Here is a 26389-nt window from a genome sequence, read left to right as displayed (position 1 = left end):
AGATATAAAACTCCAATAATATAATTAGCAAGTATTAATAACATTTAGACAGGGCTGGTGACTTTTAGATGTGGTAAAATTTAATTCTCTCAAATAGATATGTATGATAGGGAATGCCTTGAAGTGGGAGGGGGGGGTGTCTGGATGTATGATTTCCCTAGAAAATATTATTTAGTTAAGCAAAATGGTGCAGTTTGATGCATTTCCTTGATCAGTACGATGCTGATTTTGGTCTGGATCCAGCCAAGCCAACCAACTATAATGCATTGTAGAAAGTTGCTAGTTTGATCAAAACATGATATTTTGTTTTGCTAATGTTTCTGAGATTGAGAATAGGTCCAAATGCTTGATTCTCATGCTCAGTGGGTGAGTATTGGCAGCTCTGTGTGAATCACATATAATTCTGTTACAATGGAATAAACCAACTACAGCAATCAATGCTTGTTTTGGTTTTCTACATCAGTGATCCATAATTATTTTCCACACTGGGCCTCCCCCCCCCCCCCCAACAAGTTCAGGCCCAGCACATAATTTTATGATCATCATCTAAAATAAGACTTGATTCCCCATAATACAGTTTTGTTAACTTGTAAAATATCTGATCATAGTTTGGGCCATTAAGTCAAGTTTTTGAGAGCCTGATGTGGCCTGCAATCCACTGATTTGAGACCACTGTTTTGCATCTTTTCATGAATAGCTCTCAAGCAGGCCTGTGATTTTAAAATTGTAATAGAAATGCAAGCAGTAAAAGACTTGTAATAAGACCAATTTTAAAATAAAAGATTCTAGTAACTCCACAGCAAGTAGAACTGGGAACTACTTCTAGTTTCATGAATGGATCGCAAATTATATAGTTATTCCCATTTATTAGCAAGTAATTGTTTTTTAGAATTCATAGACAGTTGCATCAATGTTTATAAACAAATCAACCAATTTTCTGTGTCTGCGAACTTCTTTTGTTTATTTCATAATTTCTTTTTCTCAAAATAATGGAGGTAAGAAGTATATTGTAGCAGTCTAATAACAAGTCCTGTCTGTATATTATTTTGAATAGATTCTAAAAAACATCCATTGTGTAGGTACTGTCAGTCTTAAGTACTAATAACATACGTGTATAATACTAAAACATTGTGTAATTTGTAGGCCTGCTGTATAAATTAATTTATATGAATTGTGTGGGTCTTGTAAGAATAGGAATCAGTAGTGATTTATGTGTATTTATACTGTTTATTGAATGATAAATTGTGATTATCTATCTTCATTTTTGGAAATATATATTTAAAACTAGTCTCTAAGTGCCCTGAAAAAATATACATAACAGTTTCATAATGTTTGTTTTTATCTATTTATTTTGAAATACTAATATAGATTTTGCTAAGGAGATTCTTTGTATGAAAAAGAAATATAAATACACTACTTGGCCTACTTTCTGCTTGACTTAACAATCACAAAGCATATAGATTTTAGTATGAGTACATTAATTACTGTAACCTTTACTATGCCCAACTAACCTTATTTAGAGGTAAAATCTGCAGCAAAGTTATAGAGGTACTCAAAAATTGGAAAAATTAGGTCACTGGATGTTTGTGAAATAGTTTCATGTGTTTTGTAAAAAAAAAAAGGGTTTGCCAGAAAGAATGAAAGACTCCTTACAGTATTTCATAATTCATAAAATAAAAAAAAAGTGATAGTGGGTAAGGAGAAATGTAGGTTACCATTTCTTCAATTTAGATATCTTTGCTCTTAACTCCATCTGTTGGTGCCAATGTTTGTTTATAGAGGAAAATTCAAAATACACCCAATGACAGACATGCCACTTAAGTTAAAACTTTATAGGAATTTTAGGAGTATGGTATGTTGATGACATTGATTAAATACATATTAATATATATGTGTGTTGCTCAAGTTTAAAATTTATAGGATTTTTAGGAGTACGGTATGTTGGTGACATTGATTAAATACATATTAATATATATGTGTGTTGCTCAAGTTTAAAATTTATAGGATTTTTAGGAGTACAGTATGTTGGTGACATTAATTAAATGCATATTGATATATATTTATTTATTCTTTCAGATTTATCAAAAAACAAATTCAGTGAACTTCCAACAGAAATCTGTGAATTTTTTCTTTTGGAGGCGTTGGAGTGTTACCATAATGTGATTCGTTGCCTTCCAGACTCTGTAATTACCTTACAGTCTCTAACTTACCTGAACCTTAGGTATGATGAGATTGATTCATGTTTTTCTGCTTGTGTGACTTTTTCATGATATTTTTTTTTTTCGTACATGCATATATGTGTTTAAGTTTTGTTTCTCCAATCTTAGATACACTTCCAATATCACTTTGTCTGTATTAGATTCAGGCACAGATGATTTGTTGTCTCCTTGTTTATTTTTACCTGTCATTGTTAGCTATATATAGCCAATTTCTGCAAATTTTATTAATATTCGTGTTGGATTGCTGTTTCATATAGCTCTATGTATCTGTAGTTGGGTTAGATATCAAAATGTTTTCCCTCATATTTCCCTCAGCTACTTCAGTACTTCAGAGGTCGATTTTTTTTTTCTAGGAATTTTTATGTTAAAAAAAGTGTTTGAGATCTAGTATTGCAACAAATTTTCTGGTATTGCACATTATGGTACCAAGCCACATGTACTACAGTAGTGCACACAAAACTTTCAACAAAACTGGACTGATAACCACTGTTACTAAGAAATGGATGTATGTGTCATTGTATTTAACAACACAGAATAGAATACATTTATTACATGCATAATTTATTTAAAAAATGAAAAAAAACTTGCTTGCATAGCAGTATGATAGTTGCTGTAATTACTCATGATACTGTACACTTAGATACTAAATTTCAGTAATTTAGTTTTTACTCAGCACCATCTTGTGTGTTCATTGGACTTAATTGATCAAATCTAGGTAATTATTCAGTACTTTAGAAATTCTGAATGTCAGAGATTATTCTGTCTTACTACAACAAAAAACTGTAAATAGCCTGAAAACTTCTTTTGTGCCACAGTTACATTAGGCCTACAGCTACATGGAGCTTTTGATAAAAGAAATTTAACATTTTTCACTGTTAAAGATATAAAAAAAAAGTTAATCGATTAGGTAAATACTGCTGCAAACTTTCCACTATCAAACGTATCTAACCATCTCTGTCTGAATTGTTCACCTTATGGCAAACAATACTTTCTATAGGAAGTTTATGACTTAACAGATACTTTCGGAACAAAATTACCTATTTCCATGATTCTTCATAGTTAACTGAAAGCAGAAGAACGTGTTCAGAATGTACTTCACTAGGTATCAACATTAGGGGCTGCTATCGTACTGTACTGCTATTCATTGGAAAATTTGGTACTGTACAATGAAAACTTAACCATCGCAATGCAGTACTACTTAGCATAAATTCAACTATTGCCAAATCCTAATTTGAGTATCCAGAAATGTTGTGCGATACAAGCACTTAAATTGTCAGTAATGCAAATTAATTTTTGCTCTCATTGTGATATTAAGCTACCTCTAATTTTGATGAGTGTGCCTTTGAAGCCTAACTTGATTGTATGATGAAAAATTAAGTTATCTTTTAATTTTAACATGCCCTTGGTGGCTCAGTGCTGAGGGCTTATAACTCTAAAATTTGGAGTTGATACCCATGATGGTCACAGCACAGATAATCCATTGTATAGCTGTGTGCTTGAAAACAAACAAACAATTTATAACATACAACGATGACAGAAATTATCACTGGCTGGTTCATATAATTTTAAGTAAATTCTTATTTGAATTGACTTGTGCATACTGACCAAAATTCCAACAAAATATTTTGTTATTACAAGTATTTTATACTGTTTTGGCACATAGCTTTTTATTTTGTCAGGTATTTATTTTTAAATTTACAGTAAGCTTGTCCCTAATATAAAGAATCTCACTCCAAAAATTTTACCCTTTTTTTTTTTCTTGTGTACAGTTGTTTTTAGATTACATGTTTTATGTTATAATGTAACTCTAGATTTGAAGCTAACAGAAAATTAAACTCTTTTTGTAAGTAGTGTTACTTCCCAAGGAACTTCAGCGATACAAGTCCTTTCTTAAATAAAACTAGCTTATTCTTTCTCAATACAACTTTGCAATACACTTATTTTCCACAGTAACTTTAACTTAAACACACACTATAATACACAACGATTCACGCACTTTATTTACGACTTGACTCCGTTATCTGTCTCTATTTCTCCTTATCTGCAATTATATCTCCGCTTATCTGGTGGGCTTATATACTAAAATAGAAAGCGCCTAGAAAGCACTCGGGCCTTCGTGATCCTTCTAGAAACTCATCACGTGTTACAAGCATCATGCGACTTCCGTTTTTCAGGGTTTATGTAATCAATATGTCAACTTTTTAAAATCTGAAACTATGTTTAATGTATTTTGTGAAAAAACATGTGTATATATGTGCGTGTGTGTGGGGGGGGGGGGTACATAATTTCCAATGGCTGCCCCAAAGTGCAGTTAGCACAAACTAAACCGAAAAATTAATTTTTCCCTACACATTTAGGAAAGAAATTTAATGGGTCTTAAAAGTCAGGGAAATCAAAAACCACTTTCTAACAATTCTGTGATTAAGAATATAGTTTAATTACTAATATTAAAAAAAAATAACCTAGAGCAAAAGTATTTACATTCTTTGTACAAGTTCTGAGATCATATTTTAACTACTGTTACGACAGGTGTCATATAGTTGATAAATAAACTATAAAATCTGACATGTACCTGAAATCTATTCCATTCAAGTGTCATATAGTTGACAAATAAACTATAAAATCTGACATGTACCTGAAATCTATTCCATTCATTTCTAGTCGTAACCAGCTGTACACCATTCCAACATCACTATGTCAACTTCCTCTTCAAGTGCTTATAATCAGCAACAACAAACTGGTTTCTCTTCCAGAAGAAATTGGCTGTATGCATCAACTTATGGAACTGGTTAGTGGACAGAAAATGTATTGGTGATGATTTGATTAAAATTTATACATTTAGACTTAAAATTGGCTTAAATTTCACTGTAAAAAGGGTATAAAATTAATTTTTGACTCAGAATAACGATTTTCTGGTTAAAATAATTAAAAGCAATATCTATATCCAATTATGGAAAATAAAATTTCTATTTCTACATTGTAATTTGACATACAACATCAACATATCTTGGTCAAAAGGGAAAAAATGAATTTGGTAGAGCAATATATGTTAGCAATGGCTTCGCACTGAAATAGTGTTAGCTGTTGTATTTTCTGTACATTTCATAAATGTTTGAATTGGATACTGATAATTGCAAATTTGTCTACTGAGAATTAATATAAATATTAGAAATGCTTTCATAGAATGTATTTAAAATTACCATAGTAATATCCACATGTATTTAAAGTTCATAATCATACTAAATATAACTTGATGTTAATTGGCTATTAAAACAGAAAAACTAAAATAAATGAAAGTGAATGCTGGTGAAAAATAGCTTCCATTGTCCTATGGATACTTCGTTCAGGCAAAGAAAAAAAAGATTATTATAACAGAAGGAGACACGCATAAATGTTTCAGAATTTTACAGATTCCATTTTTCAGTATCTAAAGCAAAATAAAAGGATAACATCATTTCAAAGTAAATAATGTATTTTAGTTATATACTTAGAAATGATATAATTCTTTTATTATGCTTTAGATACTTAAGATGAACTCTCTAAAATTCCAAAAGCATTTATCTGTGTCCCCTTCTGTTATAATGAGTATCATTATCCTTTTTATTGTGAAAAGTTTATTAGTTACAAAATACAAGTTACAAATGTAACATAGCTCCACTTTCTAGAGACTTGACATAAGTAAATAGACACCCTCTGAAATCGAAAAGTGGAAAGAAAGTCGGAGTGTTACAGCTCTGCCATAGCCTGGCCAGCCATCAGATGTTAATATCATTAGTCACATGTGGGCCATCCTTGACCAAACCCTGTGAAAATGACCCAATAAATCCACTTCTGAAGACTCCCCAATCATACTCGGTGCTAGATATTAGTGCAATCTTGTAGATGAAATTTGCTGATCACCTTCACATATGTATAAGACATTGTTTTTCTGCATAAAGCAAAGGTCTATACCACAAATTATTAACCCTACTCATGTTGTTCCAGTACTTTGTATGGTTCTAGAATAAACTTGTGTTCTTTCACATTTGGATATCTATTTGCTTATGTCAAGTTTCTGTACTAGTTGAGTTACGAATTTGTAATTCTCAAAATATTTTTACTAAATATCATAGAATCTCTATTTCAATAAAAACTAACAAAGAGAACACTTTCAGGATGTTGCTTCCAACCAGATCACCATCCTGCCACCACATATTGGAGATCTGAAGGCCCTCAAATCACTTAATTTACGGAGGAATTTATTAATTGAGTTACCATTAGGTGAGGTTTTGTAACTGTGAGAAGTTCTTTTGTTTTATGATGTATTATATATATATTCTAGAAATGTATTGCCTATACACTAACAAAATTATTTGGATATGGTTTGAGTTATAATGCTGGTTATTAAAACAGATAAATGAGAAAATAGTTATCAATGTCATTTCAAATAAAAATAAATTATGCAGTAAAAGACTGCTACTAGTTTTGACAGGAAAAAAAAAACACTAAATACTCTAAAATCCTTTATGAAAACTGAGGAAAAACATTTTGGAGCAAATTTTGTACTTGAAAGCAAGTAGAAGTTATCTGTTGTTTTTTTTTCATTTAGCCATCTATACACCAAGCATTCTTAATTTTACTAGTACATACATAATAAGAATAACTGGTTGGATTTATTGAATGTAATATTCCTATTTACAGAAGTCTGTGAGCTTCGTCTAGTCAAATTAGATATTTCTGGCAACAGAATTACTTTCTTGCCTACACTGCTTCGACAGATGACTTCTCTGAAGCAACTGATTGTAGATAGAAATCCTTTGACTTCACCACCAGCTGTTGTAAGTACATTCAGTCTAATTATAACGTACTTTTTTAAAGTTTGGTATTACTTTTTTACCTAAGAGGGAAAGCAAAGAAATTCTGAAGAAAGGAATCAAAACAAATATTGAGACTGAAACTTTACGAGATACATAATGTTGAAGATATTTATGAAATTTTTGAGGTTTTAAGTCAGATGTTTTAATCAAACTTCATGGTTAGGATCATGTATTTCGATCAGTGACTTACGTCAGCCTTTGTTGACTAAAACCAATAGAAAATGATGGTTTGAAGTAAGACTAATTATGATTGAAATTTAAGCCATTACCAGAAAGGGATTAAAGTTGGTCTATAATGAAATCCAATTCTACATTTTAAAGTAAACATATAAAATAATATGTTTATCTACTTTAATGTCAAAATGATATCTCTTTAGGAATATATAGTTGTATTGCATAATATGTGGTTATAAAACCAATCACACACACAAATTTTATCATTTTTGTTTTCAAGGTTGAGATATGAATTATTTTTTTTATAATATTACAAGTTAAGTAAAATTACTTTGCAATATAACTTCTTGTTTAATTATGTAAAATTGATTTTAGTGTTTGTAAGTAAAAAAAAAAGTCTGGCATGCTAACCTCTTGGCCACACAAAACTAAACTTTCGTAGACAATACTACAAAAATTAAAAGAAATACTGATTTAAAATCTGAAAAAAACTGGTAACATCCATGCTTGATCAATGTCATACCAAAAAAGAAGACTGTAGGAGGACCTATCTAACATGACTATTCAATCTGTTGTGTTGCAGAATGAATCTGTTGTGACTAATATTGAATGTAGATAGAAATTTAAATGAAAATATAACACTTTTCTCTTACATCCTTTGAAAACTTGTGTGTTGATATCTTGGACTTCTATGTGTATTTATCATAGTATTATGAATTGTAAATTGAGTTGAACAAACTTTATTACTTGAAGAAAGAATTTAGAATCATTCATTATTATGACAATATGATACTGCTTTAATAAAGCTATTCATCTATTGTTTTAATTTCTTGGCTAATCAGTCTGAAAAATGTGTTAAAAGGGCATAAAAAAATACCAGTGTATTAAAACACTGTTTGATCTGGGAGAAGATAATATGTAAGTCTGAGCTTTATGTACAATCAATGTTATAGAGTAACCTTTGGTGATTATTTGTAACTTATTATGTCATTATGTCTACTTATTATTTAAGTAGATACCTCTAGTGCACAGTGTGGTGGTTGTTTCTACCAAAACTTTAACTGAAGTAGCCACAATGGCAGCTGCCATTGGAGGACTGCCCCTGGGATCAATGTAGACTTTGAAGCTGCATTTATCGAGATTCCTGTGAGTTGCAGCTGAAGGAAGGTTTTTCCTGATTCTGTTATGGTCATGAAGTACCCACATATTGTGTGCCCACTGGATCCACTTGCAAAACACCCTCAAAAGGAGCACATGGCTGCATTTTGGTTCTTGGACTTAGAGCAGGACTTACTTGTAGGTCTTTTTGGCTTCCCACTCTTCATTGTTTCTTTGACTCCATATTAGGCTAATCTTATTATTTACATCTCGTCAAGCAACGTGTCATCTCTTGGTTCTGATGATGTGAACTTCAGGGCAACATCAGGCGAGGAAGGCAGTGTCAGAAACTCTGCAGTATCACTAAAATCAAATAAAAGTTCCCACCACTGGCTTCTCCCTTATTAGCTTTAGAATTGAGCAGCAACAAGAGTAAGAAACACTTTAAATGACCGGTTAAAAAATCAAGATTGCTGAAAGAATTTTGAGTTTGATTGTAAATAGGAAAAATAGAGATTCAAAATACATGGTCAAAAAGAGTTCTAATTGGTTACAGAAACCTGGTAAAGAATGTTAGTTAAAATTGTAACAGCCCAGTTAAAACAAATACATCATCCTGGAAATTCCTGTCAAGACCAAAATGTGAAAAACTAAAGCTAATTATAAACCTGTGGTTAATCTCTTTGTCTAAAGGCTTTTGTGCTCATGCTTAACCATCTTTTAAAACATGATCTTTTCTATATGTCAACTGCTTTGTCAGTGCAGAAATCTTTGGGTCTCAAGATTGACCTAAATCTACTGTGCTCTTGGAGGGCATCACACTGTGACAATGGTTCACAGTTATTCTGTAACCCCACATCATTCTGGTTGTTAAACCAATGATCCAGTAGGGAAAAAAATGAAAGGGAGAGACTGCAAACTAATTACCTACACAAATGTTTTATTAAATTGAATACTACTGGGATGTTGGCCTAGATACTGTGACCTTCAGAAAGAAGTTAAGCACAGAGGAGAATTTCTAAACCTCACAGGAAGGTGTTACTTTTTGCTTCCAACCCCCTTGCACACTCTGCATTTTCATGTGCTTTTAATGGCCCTGTACTGTAAGAAAGCTTAGAAAGTATATAGAACACTGGGTGTTTCAGGGATATTTCCATCTGCCAATCAAAAGTCTTCCATCATAACCAAACTAAGCTTACTTTTATTATGCAATAACACTGTTTGTGAATCTCAATCTTTACAGATAATTTCACTTTACTGACTCACATTTCATTCAGATAGCTGAAATGTTGATAGCCAACACTCGCAAAATACAGGTAATTGTCTTTTCCTATAAGTGTGGTGCGAGTCCTTCAGTACTTGTATCCTTTTCCAGAAAATCCATTACTTGCCAAATGTTCCAAACTAAAAGTTTGCACAAGAATAAATGAAAACAACAGCTCACTGTTTCTTAAAATATTGCTTTACAGGCCAGTGCTAACAATTAACTTCGTAACTCATTCCAACATTCATATCAAACTCTAGTATTCTCATCCAACTTTATTCTCTGTTATGCCCTCAGAGACTGATTTGTTTTATATTGAATAATGTTTATTAATAACTTTATGTAGAGTTTTGTACATGTATGCACCACCTTGCATATATGAAATCACAAATACAACTTCTACACATCATCACATACACTAATAACTTTTGACATATTACCTCATATATTTTTTGGCATTACCATAGTAACCTTCACGGTACTTCCATAAACTAAGCAACGGTTTTTATGGATTGGTACGTGCTGCCTTTTGTGATTAGTGCATTTGAACAGTTATACAGGCATCATGAAATAAACAATTCTGAGCAGTATGTATCTGATATAGACTATTCACTCTAAAATTTCATGTGCAGTAATGTTATTTGCACTGTCTCTACCTCATATATCAATACACTTCCTTGCTAAATATTTCAGGTAGGGTAAATAGACATTCACTATTTGAACCAATTTCTATCCTTACCAGCAGTGTCTACTGTGTTGTTTGCCAATGAAACAGTATTTGTTGATGGCTGTCCATCACTAACAATCTCTTGTTTCTGATTGTGGAATTGATGACTGACCACCTCTTTGCTCAGGGAAGCTTTTAACCTCACCCCTATTGGACTGTGCACAGTGACAGTTTCAACCAGCCACCGATACTATACCCCTAACTCTCAACTTATTGAGAGGCTATCTCTCTTCATTGGGAGGTTCCTTGTCACTTTACTGATCTTCAGTGGTATTGTCTACTAACACTCATCATCTTTTCTGCTGGTGGAGCTGTCCATTAATTACATCTCTTGCCCTTCTCATGTATTTGACCTCAACCAAACCTGGGGTTTGGACATCTCTGGCTGATGAGTATCGTGAGATCCTGTAGAGGCCTCCCCAGCCAGTCTTGGGCCACCTTGACAATCATTGGTTATTTGTGCCACCTGGTGAGTTTAACCAAGGCAGAGAGGGGACTTCATAAGGCCTTCTGAGTGCTTCACATAGCTCTTGTTTTCTGTCTTGAGCTGTTTATTGCAGGGTTATGGTCATAAGGGGCTTTCATAACATCAACAAAAGTCCAAGATCTTGGAAAGGACTACTCGTGGTTCTGACCATCCGTCTTGCAGACCATCCCACTTCAGCGAATCTCATTTCAATGTAGACTAAAACAATTGTATTTTACTAGGGTGTTCAAAAATCTGACTTCTTCATCTTCTTAAGAAGAATGCAGGACTGTGTGATACTGATATTCTTGGTCACAGCTCCAAAATTTCTCCTACCTTACTACTTTGTGGTATTTTCCATCCGACAGTTTTCTTGCAGAGCAGTCAGTTATGGCCACTAACTGGAGATTCAAAAGATACTAGACTATAGAGTGTAACTAATCTCTAACCAGGATTGTCAAGAAGAAAGGCATGATACCAATATATATATATATTAGTAGATGTTTATTTAAACAAAATAACTACACAAGATGATTACAGAGAAGAAAACAACAAAGGCAACTGTAATCCCATAGTTAATATTAAACTAAATCCACTGTTAGAGTTTAAACTAATTGAAAATACAGTTTAAACTAATTGAAAATACAGTTTAAACAAATCTGAAGTTGAAGTTTAAACAAAGTTATAAAGCTTCAGCTTAAAACAATTAGAACTTTCAAAGTTTAAGTTAATCCTAAGCACTACAATTAAAATATTATATGGTAGCATTATACCAAACATGAAAAGGTTACAAAAGTTACAGTTAAAAGTGAAAGATAAAAAGCTATTCTTACTCTTGAAAAGAAAGTATCTCAAACATTATTTAAATACAAAACATAAAAGTATTAACAAAGCCAGGTTTGTGTACAAATGCACCTCACACACATGATCGTAAATCGAGCACTAGGGTGAACAGGGACAGCCCCTAACTATTTGATTCACCATCAGAAAAGATAACTTTCTATTTCTCTATGTTATATGCTGTCTTCTCTGTGAGAAACTGTTAATTACCAGATAGTGAACTCACATTTTGTATGCACCAAAACAAGGCGAAGAGTGAAAACATCAGATAGAGTGAAATAAGCTTATTTAGATTTCTCTTTTTTGTTTAGAAGTATTATTTCAAATGAATCTTTAATCATAAAAAATGTCTTTATATTTTCTAATTATTTATTTGTAATTTTTTTTTATGTGTGCTGACAAATAATGTATTAGTAAATGTTATGTTTTACAGATGTGCATGCGAGGTCAAGCACACATTTTTAAATACCTTGAAATGCAAGCCATCAGAAACAGCAAAAAACAAGGTGTTCTTTTAGAGTTAGACTACCACCGAAGTTTTAGGAAAGCTGGTCTTTTGTGAGTTTTTTTTATATATATATGTATGTACAATTAAAAACTTACTATATAAAGTTAGCCTGCACCTTTATTGCAAACATTTGGCTTTGTAAAACTTCTCATATTTAGCATTGACCAGATCTTAAATTTTGTGGTAAGGTTATTTATGAAAGTATGCCAAAAATATAGTGACTTTGATTTAATGAAGTGTTTTTAGGGTAGTTTACTCCATTGATGTTTAACTTCAGTTTGAGGGATACTTTCCTTGTTTTACCAATGTATTGTCTCTGTGCAAATTTGACACAGATATGAAGTAAAGTAATTTGTGAGTTACAAGTTATTTGTAGTTTAACAGCATATATAATCTGAATGTAACAAATTTTGAATATTGATATGAATAGTCTTCGTGAGAAAAAATATATAAAGAATGGATTGTTTTAATCCTGCTTAAGATACAATTGTGTCAGCTAAGCAATGCCATAAAACTTGGTAAGTTTTGTTAAATAGTTTTTCTTTTTCAGTATTAGATTTTGGCAAATTCGGTTTAATAAGCTAACTGTTAGCAATAATGAAGAAATTTCATTATGAATGCAACAATTGATGTTCAAAATTATATGGACATAAAATTTAAATTGTGCCCTACTAGTTATATTGTTATATGTAATTCAATACTGAGATAAATAGAACTTAAATTGTGTAATAATAAATATTTTGGCATTGTTTACTACTGCACTGTTCTTGTAGTATTTAATTCATCCTAAGGGGGAAAAAACATCTATTAGAACTATTTTTGGACCAGCTGGCTTTCTGCTAGTCACTTCTGACCAGGAAATTTTAAAAATAATGTAACTGGGCATTCTTACTTGCAGTTTTATAAGTTCTCTATCATTAACACATTTTTAATAAACAGATCATACTCAGCTTTTAAATTAGTTTAAAACCAATTTAATTGTAAACATTTAATATAAATATATGTGCACTGTATCATAGTTTTTATGTATATATATGTATTTTTTTTTCCATCAAATTATACACTGTTGATGATTATATATCTTATATATCTTGTATATTTCAGAGCTGAGTTACGAATCCAAAATGGTATTCTAGATGACAGAAAAAAAAGACATACTGTTGATTCAGGTTATAGTACTTCAGATGGAGGAGATTGTCGCTGGTCTCAAGACCTGCATGAAGTATGTTATTTTCTAGCATACTTTTTAATTTATTAAAAAAATGACAATAAGGTTTGATCTTTTTAGATTGTAACTTTTTTTTTTAATTTTAAATGTCACTTTTTTCTGTCAGGTGTTGTACCATTTGTTTACTTTTTCACACTATTGTTGTTTACCTACCACTATTGCAATTGTTATGCATCATATTAATAAAATTCTCTTCATATACATAAATATAATTTAGATTAACCTCTCCAAAAGGCCAATGTAAGGTCTGAATAGCTATTTTTCACTTCCCAATATTTAAATTCACCCCTTGTCTAATTGACCTAATTTTAACAAAGTCCAGTTCTTACAGTTCTGGGCACTTAAGTGTTAATTTTAAGCTTATAAGTTATAAAGACATAACAGACTGTATTCTGTGTTTTTAATTAGGCCAAAATTAACAAGTTGTACTTTATTAACTTCTTACTTGGAAGCTTGATGGAATTTATCATATATGCATGCTCTCTAGTATGGTTTGAATACAGAGTAAATATTTCTACTTCTGTTGAGTCCCTTGCTGTAAGGTATTCAATTGGTTATACCATATTTCTTTTTTTTCTAAATTTTTTTATATAAATGTCTTCCTATTTTGTTCAAGGTATTGGATATATATCTATTTATATATGACATACATGCGGTGCCTTTCAAAAGTATTCACCCCCTACTTATAATGTCACATTTTGATGAAATACAAATAATGTAAATAGTTTTTTTAATGAACTTGTTTTTATTCAAAACTCTGATGATCAAACTTAACACTGTTTTGTGTGAAGGAGGTTGAATGTCAGCAACACCTGCAAAGAAAATATATAAATTGAAGTTTGCTGATTGCATAAGTATTCAGCCCCCTAAGTCAGTACTTGATGTAAGCACCTTTGGCAGTAATTACTGCTGTGAGTCTTTTAGGATAGGTCTCTACCAACTTAGCACAATGGGATGGTGTAATTTTTGCCCATTCTTCCTGGCAAAATTGCTCCAATTCTGACAAGTTAGTTCGGGATCATTGATGAACTGCAATCTTCAAGTCTCGCCATAAATTTTCTATTGGATTCAAGTCAGGACTTTGACTGGGCCACTCCAGGACATTTAATTTTTTTCTTTTGAAACTACTCCAGTATGGCTTTGGCCTTGTGCTTCGGTTCATTATCCTGCTGAAATGGGAATTATCGATCCAGTTTTAGATTCTTGGTTGACTCAAGCAGGTTTTCCTTTAGGATTTTCCTGTACTTTGCACCATTCATCTTCCCCTCAATCTTGACAAGCATTTTGTGACCTTTCAAACTAATCTTTTGCACCTGAACTGATTTAGAATTTCCATAGCAAAGGGGGGTTGAATACTTATGCAATTGAGAATATTCTGATTTTCTTTGAAAATGTAACTTGCATAATATCACCGTTTTTTTAACTTTCTCAGTTTGAAATAGATTGTGTAGGTTCTAAATATAAAGTCCTATTTCAAAGTTTTGTGCTTGCAAGCTCAGATCGCAATAAAATGTTGAAACTTTGTGGGGGTGTGAATACTTTTGCAAGCACTGTGTATGTACATATAAATATATTAAAAAGTCTAAGGCAATGTGATAAATTTAATATAGTCAGGAGGAAATGTATAACAGCTCTTCCAAACCTCCGATGTTTATAGTTCTATAGAATGGACAACACAAACAGTGATACCAAATTACAAATTAAGAGTGTGTGGTAATAATCTTGGGTTTTGAGGTATTTTAAGATTTAGGATCTACTAAGTGATACGGATACACCATCTACCAGATTTAACATCAACTTGTATGCTTCACTGGCCCATTTAATAACCCACTGGTTTCTTTTCTTTTTATTCTTCATTTCTCTTCTTTTTTATTTATTTATTTTGCATTTTAAGCCATTACTTTCCCACAATTGGCCGTAAACATTAAAAGGTGGCATAGTTACCCACAATTGGCCGTAAACATTAAAAGGTGGCATAGTTACCCACAATTGGCCGTAAACATTAAAAGGTGGCATAGTTACCCACAATTGGCCGTAAACATTAAAAGGTGGCATAGTTACCCACAATTGGCCGTAAACATTAAAAGGTTGCATAGTTATGCGATGTTGTGAGCTTGAGCACTCGCATCTGCCCTTTTTGTAACAAGTTAGATGTAGTAGATGTTATATCCTTACCACTTTGTAGGTCTACAGATACCACAAAAGCTAAGACAAATCTTATAATTCCATACACTATAATTTGTGAGTTGGTGTTATTGTTTGTGTTATCCTTCCTACTACATTTCTTTAGACCTGATTTTCATAGCTTACATATATATATGTATGTACACTTCTTACTTTTACCAGCTAAGTGGAGAGATAGAATCATCTCGTAAATTAGCTCTTCGTGCAGCAGAAATAACCAAAGAACAGAGAAAGGAAAGACGTTGCCATTTGGTGTCATCATTAGCATCAGAGAAGAATAACACAACACCCTCAAGCACTCAGAGTGTGACATCTGAGTTACATCATAGTGTTACAGTTCAAGAGGTTTGTAAAAAAAAAAAATAATATATATATATATTTTATATATATTTCTTAACATTTTTTTAAATGATCAACGTTTTTAACTTAGGAGCACTAAGTCTAAAAAACAACCGTTACAAAACTATTTATGCCAAGGTTGTTAATCGTGTGACTCATACTACTACTTCTACATAAATATATGGTAAACCCTAAAGAAGGTCACGTTGAGCATTTGAAAATTTTTAAATTATTTTTACACAAGTTCCTTGAATTTTAACCTTTTATATATATATTTATGTTTAAATAAGATTGACCAGAATATATAATATTTTCTTTCCTAAGAGTTCCTCATGGGTGATCCAACAAGTTACGAGATCCTCTATTTTTATTCTGTAAGAACTTGTTTTTATTATAATAAACCTCCTACTGTTTTATAACTTGGGTGTTTAAGCTTTAAAATTCAATACCTTTATTAATATTACTGCTATACAAAATTGATTGTACGTTCAGATATTGCATAAGATATTCTAGATAAAGTTTACAATATGTATATATATTTATGTAAGCCTTATATTGTTGTCCTTTTTTTTTCTTCTTCTTTAAGGATCAAGGAACAAAACTGACTAATGGTCATTCTATTGACTACAATGTAGTAAAGTCTGAAGATACTGAAATTGTGAAGAAACAAGTGGGTGTTTTAAACCAAGCACAAAAATCAAAGTAAGTGTAGTGCAAATGAAAATTTTATATTGTTTTAAATTATTACATGTGATTAGAACCTTTATTAAAGCCTGCACATGATTCATAATCTGTAATCATGTTTTCTATGTGAAGCATTTCTTTAGATAAGATTTTACATATAACTTATCAGACACGAGCACATTTCTTACATGATTTATAGTAAGCAAATTCAACTGAAGTGGATTTATTTCAGTTCCCATTCTGTTCTGCCTTCGACCTACTAAAGAGGGTTAACCCTTTTGCAATAGGTAGGTCGAAGCTGTACTTGAGAAAGATAAACACAGGCTACGTACAGGATGAAAAACACTTAGTAAATAGCTTCCTACTGGCTTAATCATAAGGGGTGAATCTTAAGAAATTGAGTAAACTGAAGGGCTATTTTCTTGGATGTTAAGTAATACTAAGTTCATAATATTGAAACTGAAGAGATTCTTCATTACACCAACTTTAAAGTTTTAAAGTTATCATAAGTCCTTATAGTTGGACAACAGAACAGTATAGCGTTCTCCTCAGTTAACAAGGATAAAACAGTAGCCTTATGCTTACTTCATCATATTATTAAATTTAACATCAAGATTAATTTACATAAAGGCAACAACACTTGTAAATAAACCTCAATGGAAATCTTTCAACCAATAAAGCTAATTCTAACTGATCAGCTGTATTATGATCACATTACACAATCTAAAAAAAACCAAAAAACTTTAATACAACTCCAGTAGTTCTGTTGTTAACTTTCAAGGAAATAAATGCATAATGACCTGTTAAATAACAAGAATAATATCTACTGTTAAAAAGAAAGAATTACTTGTATTTTTCACTTCAAATCAAACAAATGATTATGATGTATAATAAGTCAATACATAAAATACCAAACAATTTATCTGTTATAGAGAAAAAAGATAAATTACCTTATACTATAAAAGTAACCATAAGCTCTTACCTCAGCAATATTAGCTTTTAACATAGATATCTAGCTTTAAATTACTTTAATAGTGGTCTAATGTATGTGTACTCATTCACACTTACTGATTATGTACTTACTTATAAGCACAATAATTGTTCAGTGAAAATGGGCATAATACCTTTATACATACCAGTGGTAGAGATTATTATTATCGTGCCAAAACTTTTCTGATTATAATATTTTACTTAAATATATTTTTCCTGTATGAGATATTTCTACTAAAAGTAAATAAAATCTCTCTAGTTAGTCATCTTGTTACTATATGACATTTAATCACCTCTGCCACCAAAGATGGACAGAGGTTATGCTTTCACTGCTGTGTGTGTGTGTTTGTCAGCAAGATTTCTTGAAAATGGCTGAAAGGATTTGGATGAAAGTTGCTATACATTTGGACTATGACCTAACTTAGAAGTGATTAGTTTTTGAGGGTCAAGGTCACAAGAATAAAACAAATGACAAAGTGTTAACATGGGGACCAATTTTTCACACTATTTTTGAACTATTACTCAGTCAGAAATGATCTGATTTTGATGAAACTTGGTGGACATTTGTAGAGTATCATACCTCATTGTCCTGCCAAAAATGGTGTGCATCCATTGATAACGATGGACATGTGTACACATTTTCATATCTTTTAAGAGCCAAATATGAAAAATGCTGTTTGGTGGAGGTATGTGCTCTACTGAGTGCCCCTCTAGTTAAATAAATGATAATGCTTATCAATTTTTAATGGGTTAAATATCTTGCAACTACAATCTACAGTTGTTTCATAAAGAGGTGGGAGGAGTTCATTGTATTAACAAATAAATTCTTTATGGAAAGCACTATTTATGCAATTTAAAAAATATATTTGTTTTAATCAGTTAAGCAAGTTAATTTTCATGCCTTAAAAAGTTTTCCTCTGTTTCATATTTTATCTTTTTTGTTATGCAAGGTTCTTTTCATTTTCTTCTAAGCATTACTGACCAGTTTTGTATGCTACCTCTAGACAACATGACCGATTGGTGTATCGTGAAATATTTCTTGGAATTTGAACTCCATTTTAATTTGTTTCATTTTCAGAACAAATAAGCAAGAGTTGTTAATGATAAAAAAAATGTTTGTAAAACACATCCTTGATAATTGGAAAATGCATAGGATGCAAAAGTAGATAAACCACAATTAAATAAAACTAATAACTAGAGCAATCCAAAAAAGTACATGTCTTTCATCATTTATGGATTTGGAATTATCTATTGAAAAAAGGAATTGAACCTTAAATCTTTATTCTGAAAACAATTTATGGTTTAACTAACCAGGTCAAAGTCTTCTATGATACAGGTTTAGTTGTCCCTGATTTTGAACTAATGACTGTAGGGAAAGTAACTAGCCAGTAGCACCCAGTGCTACAAGTGCTTTATCCAGCTCTTTAAACCAAATAATAGAATTGACTGTCATTTTTATACTGTGCCTACATAGATAGCGTGGCGTGTGTTCAGTGTCATCAAGTATTGAACCAAATACTTGCTGACCACTGGCCCCTCTGAACTCTTGAAAAAGGAAGGGTTGATGTATCCACAAGAAATTAGTGTTAATAAAAAAAGAGGATGGTAGCTATGTTAATACGATGCTGATACATAATCATGTAAAAAATTGTTTCTTGACAGTTTAGTCAAACATTCTTTTAACTTTATAACTTTTTTCCAATTGTGTGTGTGTGTGTGTGTGTCTCTCTCTCTCTCTCTCTCTCTCTATATATATATATATATATATATATGTGTGTGTGTGTGTGTGTATATATATATATATATGCAGTACTATCCTTCATCCATATTTGTAGCAAGTACTTAAGTTTATACAATTTTAGGACTTGACATGACCTAGTGGTGTTAGTGTGTCAGACTGATAATCTCAGGATCCATAGCTCATATCCTGTTGACTGACACAAAATTGTGCTTTTCACTTTGTGACTGTGGGTTCATTATTTACAGTGACACTTAAATCCCACTATTTGACTAGAGTAGCTCAAGAGTTGGCAGTGGGTGTTATATGTGACTAGTTGCCTTCCCTCTTGTATATCAGTTCAAAATTAGGGATGGCCAACACAGATGGCCCTTATGCAGCTTTGCACTATTGTCTGAAACAAACATACAATTCGTCTGTTAGATAGAACAGGCAAGATGTTTTCAGTAATATAAATGATAAATGCAAACTATTATCTTCCTGTCTACTATTTAAACTTTTTGTTTTTTTGATTCTAGCTACTCTGATACTCCTGACTTCATTTGTACAGACTCTAATAGTCATAAGTCTAAAGCCAGTGTAAGCACAACGAGGACTTATCCGTATCTACAGACCTACAAAGAGTACAAGGAAAAACTAAGGTTGCAGAGAAATCAGAATACATACAGTATTTACAGAAGCCCTTTTGTGAACAAGTAAGGAATAATCAAATTTTAAATGTGTAACAATTTAAGTTTATTTTTGGAGAGATATTATTATTAAATTTTTATAATTACATATTTGACTGAATATTGTTACAAGTATTAGCTTCAGTATTTAATCGTATAAGATAGAAAATTACAGTAGCTTTTTTAACTCCATCATGATGTATGCATCCCACCCTGAGGACAAAATGCACCATTGAATTAAAAAATTATAGAAAATTAACTTTTAGTTATTCAGAGTTGAAACTTGTTTAGTTATAAAACTATTTATTCAATTTTATACAGATTTTTTTACTGACAATTTTTTATCTTGAATTGATATCAGAGAGTGGTAGAATTTAGATTGACTGAACACGTAAAAGCTTTTTCCTATTTGCATAAACAGACATTTCATGACATTATTTCCAATCATTGTAATTTGATGGCAACAGATAGTTACAGAAAAAAAAAATAACCTGTTTGATATCTAGTTACTTTGATAGCAAATGGAGTTGAATTAATTGTAAATGTAAAAAACTCAAAATGGATGACAGGGCAGTATGAACAGCAACCATCTTTCTTTGTATGGCAGATACAAAGTAGTCAAAGCTAATTAATTTTTGCAGTGTATGAAGGGTCTTTTTCAAATAGAAATAGGAATAAACCAAAAATGTGAGTGTTAAATTAAGAAAAAAATGTTTATTTTTCTTGTTTTAGGGTGATTTTAATGATTCAGAAATAACTATTATTTTAAACAGAAAAACTGCACATGACATCTTAACTCTCTATTTAGATTTATTTATGATCGTTACAGATTTCTTCACTTTTAGTCCTTGTTTACCTGTTAAGAAATATAATGCAGTTTATGCATCTGTGTTCAGAAACTTTTGATTTGACACAGTAAGCAAAGTGGTATTTGATTTTTTTTTGTCTTATGGTTTTTAGAATTGCACTTGGTAGAGATGAAATTTACTTATTTTTATTGCTGGTATAAAATACTTTTAAATGAAGGTGCTTCAAAGGTTTTGTCTTCTTGATATCAACTTTGGGACTATCCCTAGATCCTGTTTGGAGTTTTTGGTGGTACCCTAATCTTATGTGGCCATGCCAGATGCTTTATAGAGTTTTTAAAGAGAACCCTTGAAATGTTTTTTTTTGCATGAATGTATGAAAATTTTAGGCAGTGGACCGTATTGTGTAGTCTCTTAGTACGTTAGATTACTTTATTTTCTGTTTTTTCAAATTTCAATTATTTTTAAATATATTTTTTTTTACTTCCATTTCTTGTTAAAAACAATTAAGTTAATAAGTTACCTGCCATTGAGTCTTCTTAGATATTGAAGATCAGATAATGTTGGCTTGGCCAAAACTTTTTATAATTTCTTTCTATGATTTTCAGTGTAATGAATATGATAGAAGCAAAATTGAGGGTTAGATGTTTCTTTTTTACCTTTAATAAACGTAAAACTGATCAAATCATTAATTTTTAATTTTTTGATAACTTGTTTCTTTAGGACTTTTGATGCAACTGATCGTGATCAGTCATCTGGACCAATAAATGCACCAATTTCATCCAGTATGTCATATCAAAAACCAGTAAGTCAACTTTTAACACATTTGTTTTATACAAATGGTATTTTTCCACACTTGGTCTTTTCACTGTTTTATTTTGATGTTAACATAGGTTAGTTATCCATTTTTTTAATGCCACATAAAACAATAAAAATTTAAACTTAATGTATCTGATAGCAACATTATGTTTGACTTTTTCAGTCCATGATCATATCAGAGATGTCTCTGCTCAAGAGATTTTTTTTAATACCAAAGTTCATTAAGTACATTAGATTTGCAGCAGCCAAATGTTTATCCGTTTTGTTTTGTATATTAGGCTTGAGACTCTTTCTAGCTTCATTGTCTTGGGTTCTTTACATTTAGTGATTTGTAATTTGAATTTTTAGGACTAAAATATTTCTTTATGATCTTTTCCCATTTTAATTTATAAATGAATATTCTGTTTCCATAAACTTTCAGAATGTTGAAAACCAAAAAGATATTTTGTGAGATATTAGTCAATGAAGAATGATTTTAACACTAAATGTTTAGATGAAGTATATCAGCTTTCATTTCAAAATCAGTTTTTAAGTTGTAAAAAATATATGTTGAATTAATATTTAGTAATTTTGTTTTTCTCTGTTTTTGTGTTTGTCCAGGAAGAAGTATCTACAGCATCAAACAGCGTCATACATGAAGTTGGTAATGGTGCTGACTTGAAACAAGTTTTTCTAAAAGTTCCTCAAAAAGTAAACTTACCTGTACAAGCAAACTGTGTAGATTTTGAACAACATTTAGAAAATATTCCTGTTAAACTGGAGACATGTTTACAAAATAGTTGTGTTAAATTGGAAAATAACATTGAGAAAAAAATCAAGGAAGTGGAAAAGAAATTACAAACAAGTTCTTCTGTCATACTGGAAAATAACATTGAGAAAAAAATCAAGGAAGTGGAAAAAAATTTACAAACAAGTTCTTCTGTCATATTGGAAAATAACATTGAGAAAAAAATCAAGGAAGTGGAAAAAAATTTACAAACAAGTTCTTCTGTCATATTGGAAAATAACATTGAGAAAAAAATCAAGGAAGTGGAAAAAAAATTTACAAACAAGTTCTTCTGTCATATTGGAAAATAACATTGAGAAAAAAATCAAGGAAATGGAAAAAAATTTACAAACAAGTTCTTCTGTCATATTGGAAAATAACTTGCAATCTGATTTTCTCAAAACAACCCCATGCTTTCAAAAATATTCTGTAAAAGTAGACAAAGGTTTCAAAGAAGGTTGTGATAAATGTAGACAAGGCTTAAGTGAATCTTGTTTATGCCAAAGAATTGATGGTGAAACTCAGTCACACAAAAAAATTGTCCATTCCAATTACATGGTAAGTTTTTAAATGTTTTTGCTTATGGGGATGAAAATTATATAAATTATCATTTTAAATGTGCAAAGAAAATAATAACTTTATCAACTACAAAATTTATTCTGTGTTTTTTGCCATTACGTTATTAACATTCTTTTGGAAACCATATGTTAATCTTTATACAATATGATTTAAGGGTTTTTATGAGCATTGAAAATATAAATCTGTTGATGATTTTGATAGTTAGTTATTAAGAGTTTGTATATGTGTATGCATGCATTTATGATGATAAATTTTTCTACAAGATTAAAGTGGACTACAAACATTCTTGGACTAGAAGTCACAGTGAAGATAGTAAGAATGATACAAAAGCAAATGGCAAAAAAGAATTTGAAAACCATCATTCCAAGCCCAGACTCAATGGACCACATGTTTTGCTTGGTAAGCTGTTGATTTTTTGTAGAGTAGAGAAATATGTGTGCACAAAACAGACCTCTGTTGGATACTCCATAGAAAATAATGAAAGGTAGTTCCTGAAAGTTAACTAAAACAGAGATAAAAAATTCAGTACTTCTACCTTTGATAGAATATTTTTGTGTTTTGTTCTTAATCTATAAACAAATAAATGTAATATCTACGGTAAAAAAAAAGGTATTTCACTGTTGCAGTTTAACTGTGATTACATACAACATGAAGTAGCTGTGGCTGATGTAAATGTGGAGATTTAGCATATATATTTTCTTCAGCTAGCTCATTATCAGCAATAAATTTCTTACTTTGTACGTGTTGCAAAAAAAGTGATAACACTATATTAAAATTATATATATATATATACATGCTTTGAAATCAAAGCACATTTAAAATTCTATACAAATAAAAATTGTTCCATGTAGCGTTTGTGTTCCTGTTTACCATTTGTGTGCTTAGCTTTATGTGAAGTCCAGTAAAAAGATCATTACATATATATTTATATAAAGTACAATGCACAAGCATGCTTAACACTAAGCAAACTTGATTCACATCTGATTCTTTGTATTAATTCTATGAGAACCGTGTACATCAATTTGAAACTTTTGTTGTATGGTTCTATTGTATAGCAAAAGAAAACTTCAGAAGAACTTTCTACAGCTTCTACAAATGCAATATCCTATTTTTTATGTGTTAATTTGCAATTTTGAAAAGATTTCATTGTGATATTTTATTAAGGAACAATTAAAAATGCTTACTTTTGTTGCAGATATTAGTTACTGAATTTTGTGTTTCTACATACTCATTCTATAAAACTGTAAATTTTATATTTGTTATTATTTGAAAATAATGTATGCAGTGTGTTTTTGATCAATGTCATACAATAAAAATATTTTTTTTAAATTCTCAAATTATAAGCAAACCAGTTTTTTTAAAAACATTAATCAGAAGGTTTCATTAAATATATGCAATAAGTTTTAAACCCATTTTAATTTAAAAAGGGGGAAATAGGGATTGTCAAAAAGTACAGAAAAAAGTTGAATCAAAATGCAAAGATTGTATTTTCATGATACAAACTAGGAACTCTAAAAGAAGTAAATAAACTTATGGAGAATAAATTTTAAGATACATATGTGCATATGCATTCAGTTGAATGTTACATGTTTTTCAACAGTTTACTGCTGTATTGGCATTTTTTCCACCCAACCACTGCATTGAACTTATTCAAAATATATAACAAATATACAAGTTAGAATAAACACATGTACTGCTATGCAACTACAACAAATAAAATATAAAGTTGTTCTCAAAAGACCATCTTGAAGGCAAAAATTGTATCATCACAGATTTGATAACCAGCTTCCATCAATGCCACAGTGTAATGTAACAAAAGATGAGCAGCAACAAAGCAATCTCATCAGAAGGGAATAATGTTTCTTCTAAGATAATACGACATAGATTAATGCATTATTACCCTTTCGAGATGGGTCACGGGTGAAAGGCCATGTCATCTCATTTGTTGACTCACATTCAAAATTTTATTGAACTGCTATTTCATGAATTTATGTCAATAAGTTGGGTATCAAACTGTAGATTATAATTCATATTTTAGAACTTTAAATTACTCAATTTCTTAATTTAAAAGTAAATATTAAAAAAACACAGATAAACATCGATTTTTGTGTGTCACCACAAACATCTAATTTGAACCAGTGCTGCATTCAACATACCACATGTCAAAATACTAAGTCTGTAGTTTTGTATGAATTAGAAACTCAAAATACCGATATTGACAAGCTAAAATATAAAATAAGAGCCTGTTATCTTTTCAGTTTCCTAAGATATTACTCATGTAATAAATCAAACACAGTAGCACCCCCACCCACATCTTTCCATTTTTGGAAATGCTCCCTTATATAGACTTACTTTTATATATGACATAAATAACCAATCAGAAGCTCAGAATGTCCCCATAATGGCTTTCTCAGCCATTTTAACAGGCTTGGCAATATTTCTTTCTTTTGAACCAATATTTCAATGAGGTAGGGTGTGTCTTTAGTCTGCTGAAAAATTCATATTTTTTTACACTAAAATACATTTTAGTTACTAAAATTATAGTGAAATTCTATGGTATTAATGTAGTAATTTATGATTTTTTTAGTTATTCAAATGTATATATAAAACTTTAAAAAAACATTTTGTTTCATATCCTCCATGTGCAAATTTTTTAAAGGCTTAGCAACTTACGACAAACAGCAAGTGAGTACAAAAGTCGAAACTAGAAGAGATAATTGTTTGATTTACTTCTTTAATTACTGTTCTATGTTTTATGAAAAAATAAGTTTAAGAACTTGTTGGAAAATAATAATAATCTATATACATATATGATGTATAATAATTGAAATGTGACTATATTTTACAAAATACTAGTCTACTAAAACACAACCAAGACAAGTTACTTTGTACAGAACAAAGGTCAGTTTTATGTTATTTGATATGTTAACACGAGTGCACGTGAACCTCATCATTGTAACTTCTGTATTATTAGCCAGGCATGGCTGAAAGGTCAATATAATAAAAATAATAAATATATATAAATGTATAATGTTATGCGATTTAAGCTATTTAGTTTAAACATTTATGTTTTCTTGTTAAAATTTGTTCATTCTAGAATGAAAGTGGCATAATTTTTATGGTGGTTGTAAGATCTGTCAAATCTACTGAACCTGTACACAGATTAATTACTGAAAATAGCAGATAAAATATAAAGGTGTTTCTTAAGAAATGTTTGATAACTATCTGGACATTATAAAGATTTTGCATGTGAAATTTGAAAATTTTCTAATGCATAAAAGTATTTTTAATCTTAAAATGAATATTACTTTGCATGATAGATAGGCAAGATGTGAAAAGAAAAAAAAAGATATGAGAAAAAAAATTGCTTTACAAACCTTAAGACTTAGTAAAAAAAAGTTTGATATTTTGCGTATGAAAACATTGTAATGTTTAC

The 26389-nt window shown here is 30.8% G+C and overlaps 2 protein-coding genes across 3 annotated transcripts in view; both read left to right on the top strand.

The window, feature by feature from the left end:
- The window catches only part of LOC106457205 (leucine-rich repeat and calponin homology domain-containing protein 3-like), a 47154-nt gene extending 24454 nt beyond the window's left edge, over positions 1-22700 (top strand). For both annotated transcript variants that reach the window (XM_013916599.2, XM_022383043.1), the window contains exons 2-12: positions 2077-2221; positions 4881-5007; positions 6374-6479; positions 6900-7036; positions 12078-12202; positions 13257-13374; positions 15727-15909; positions 16490-16605; positions 19834-20010; positions 21513-21594; positions 22209-22700. In XM_013916599.2, coding sequence (XP_013772053.1) covers positions 2077-2221; positions 4881-5007; positions 6374-6479; positions 6900-7036; positions 12078-12202; positions 13257-13374; positions 15727-15909; positions 16490-16605; positions 19834-20010; positions 21513-21594; positions 22209-22685 — 1793 coding nt within the window. In that variant the 3' untranslated portion in view covers positions 22686-22700. The remainder of the gene's footprint in view (positions 1-2076; positions 2222-4880; positions 5008-6373; positions 6480-6899; positions 7037-12077; positions 12203-13256; positions 13375-15726; positions 15910-16489; positions 16606-19833; positions 20011-21512; positions 21595-22208) is intronic.
- LOC106457210 (leucine-rich repeat and calponin homology domain-containing protein 1-like) overlaps positions 22690-26389 on the top strand; it is a 26962-nt gene continuing 23262 nt past the window's right edge. Inside the window, exons 1-2 of the mRNA XM_022383044.1 lie at positions 22690-22932; positions 23217-23352. Of these exons, the coding sequence (XP_022238752.1) occupies positions 22708-22932; positions 23217-23352 (361 nt within the window). The 5' untranslated portion in view covers positions 22690-22707. The remainder of the gene's footprint in view (positions 22933-23216; positions 23353-26389) is intronic.

This window comes from Limulus polyphemus, unplaced genomic scaffold (assembly GCF_000517525.1).
Source record: "Limulus polyphemus unplaced genomic scaffold, Limulus_polyphemus-2.1.2 Scaffold303, whole genome shotgun sequence".
Classification (NCBI taxonomy): Eukaryota; Metazoa; Arthropoda; class Merostomata; order Xiphosura; family Limulidae; genus Limulus; species Limulus polyphemus.
The sequence above is the reverse complement of the archived record's forward strand: the minus strand, read 5'-3'. Positions and strand labels throughout refer to the sequence as shown.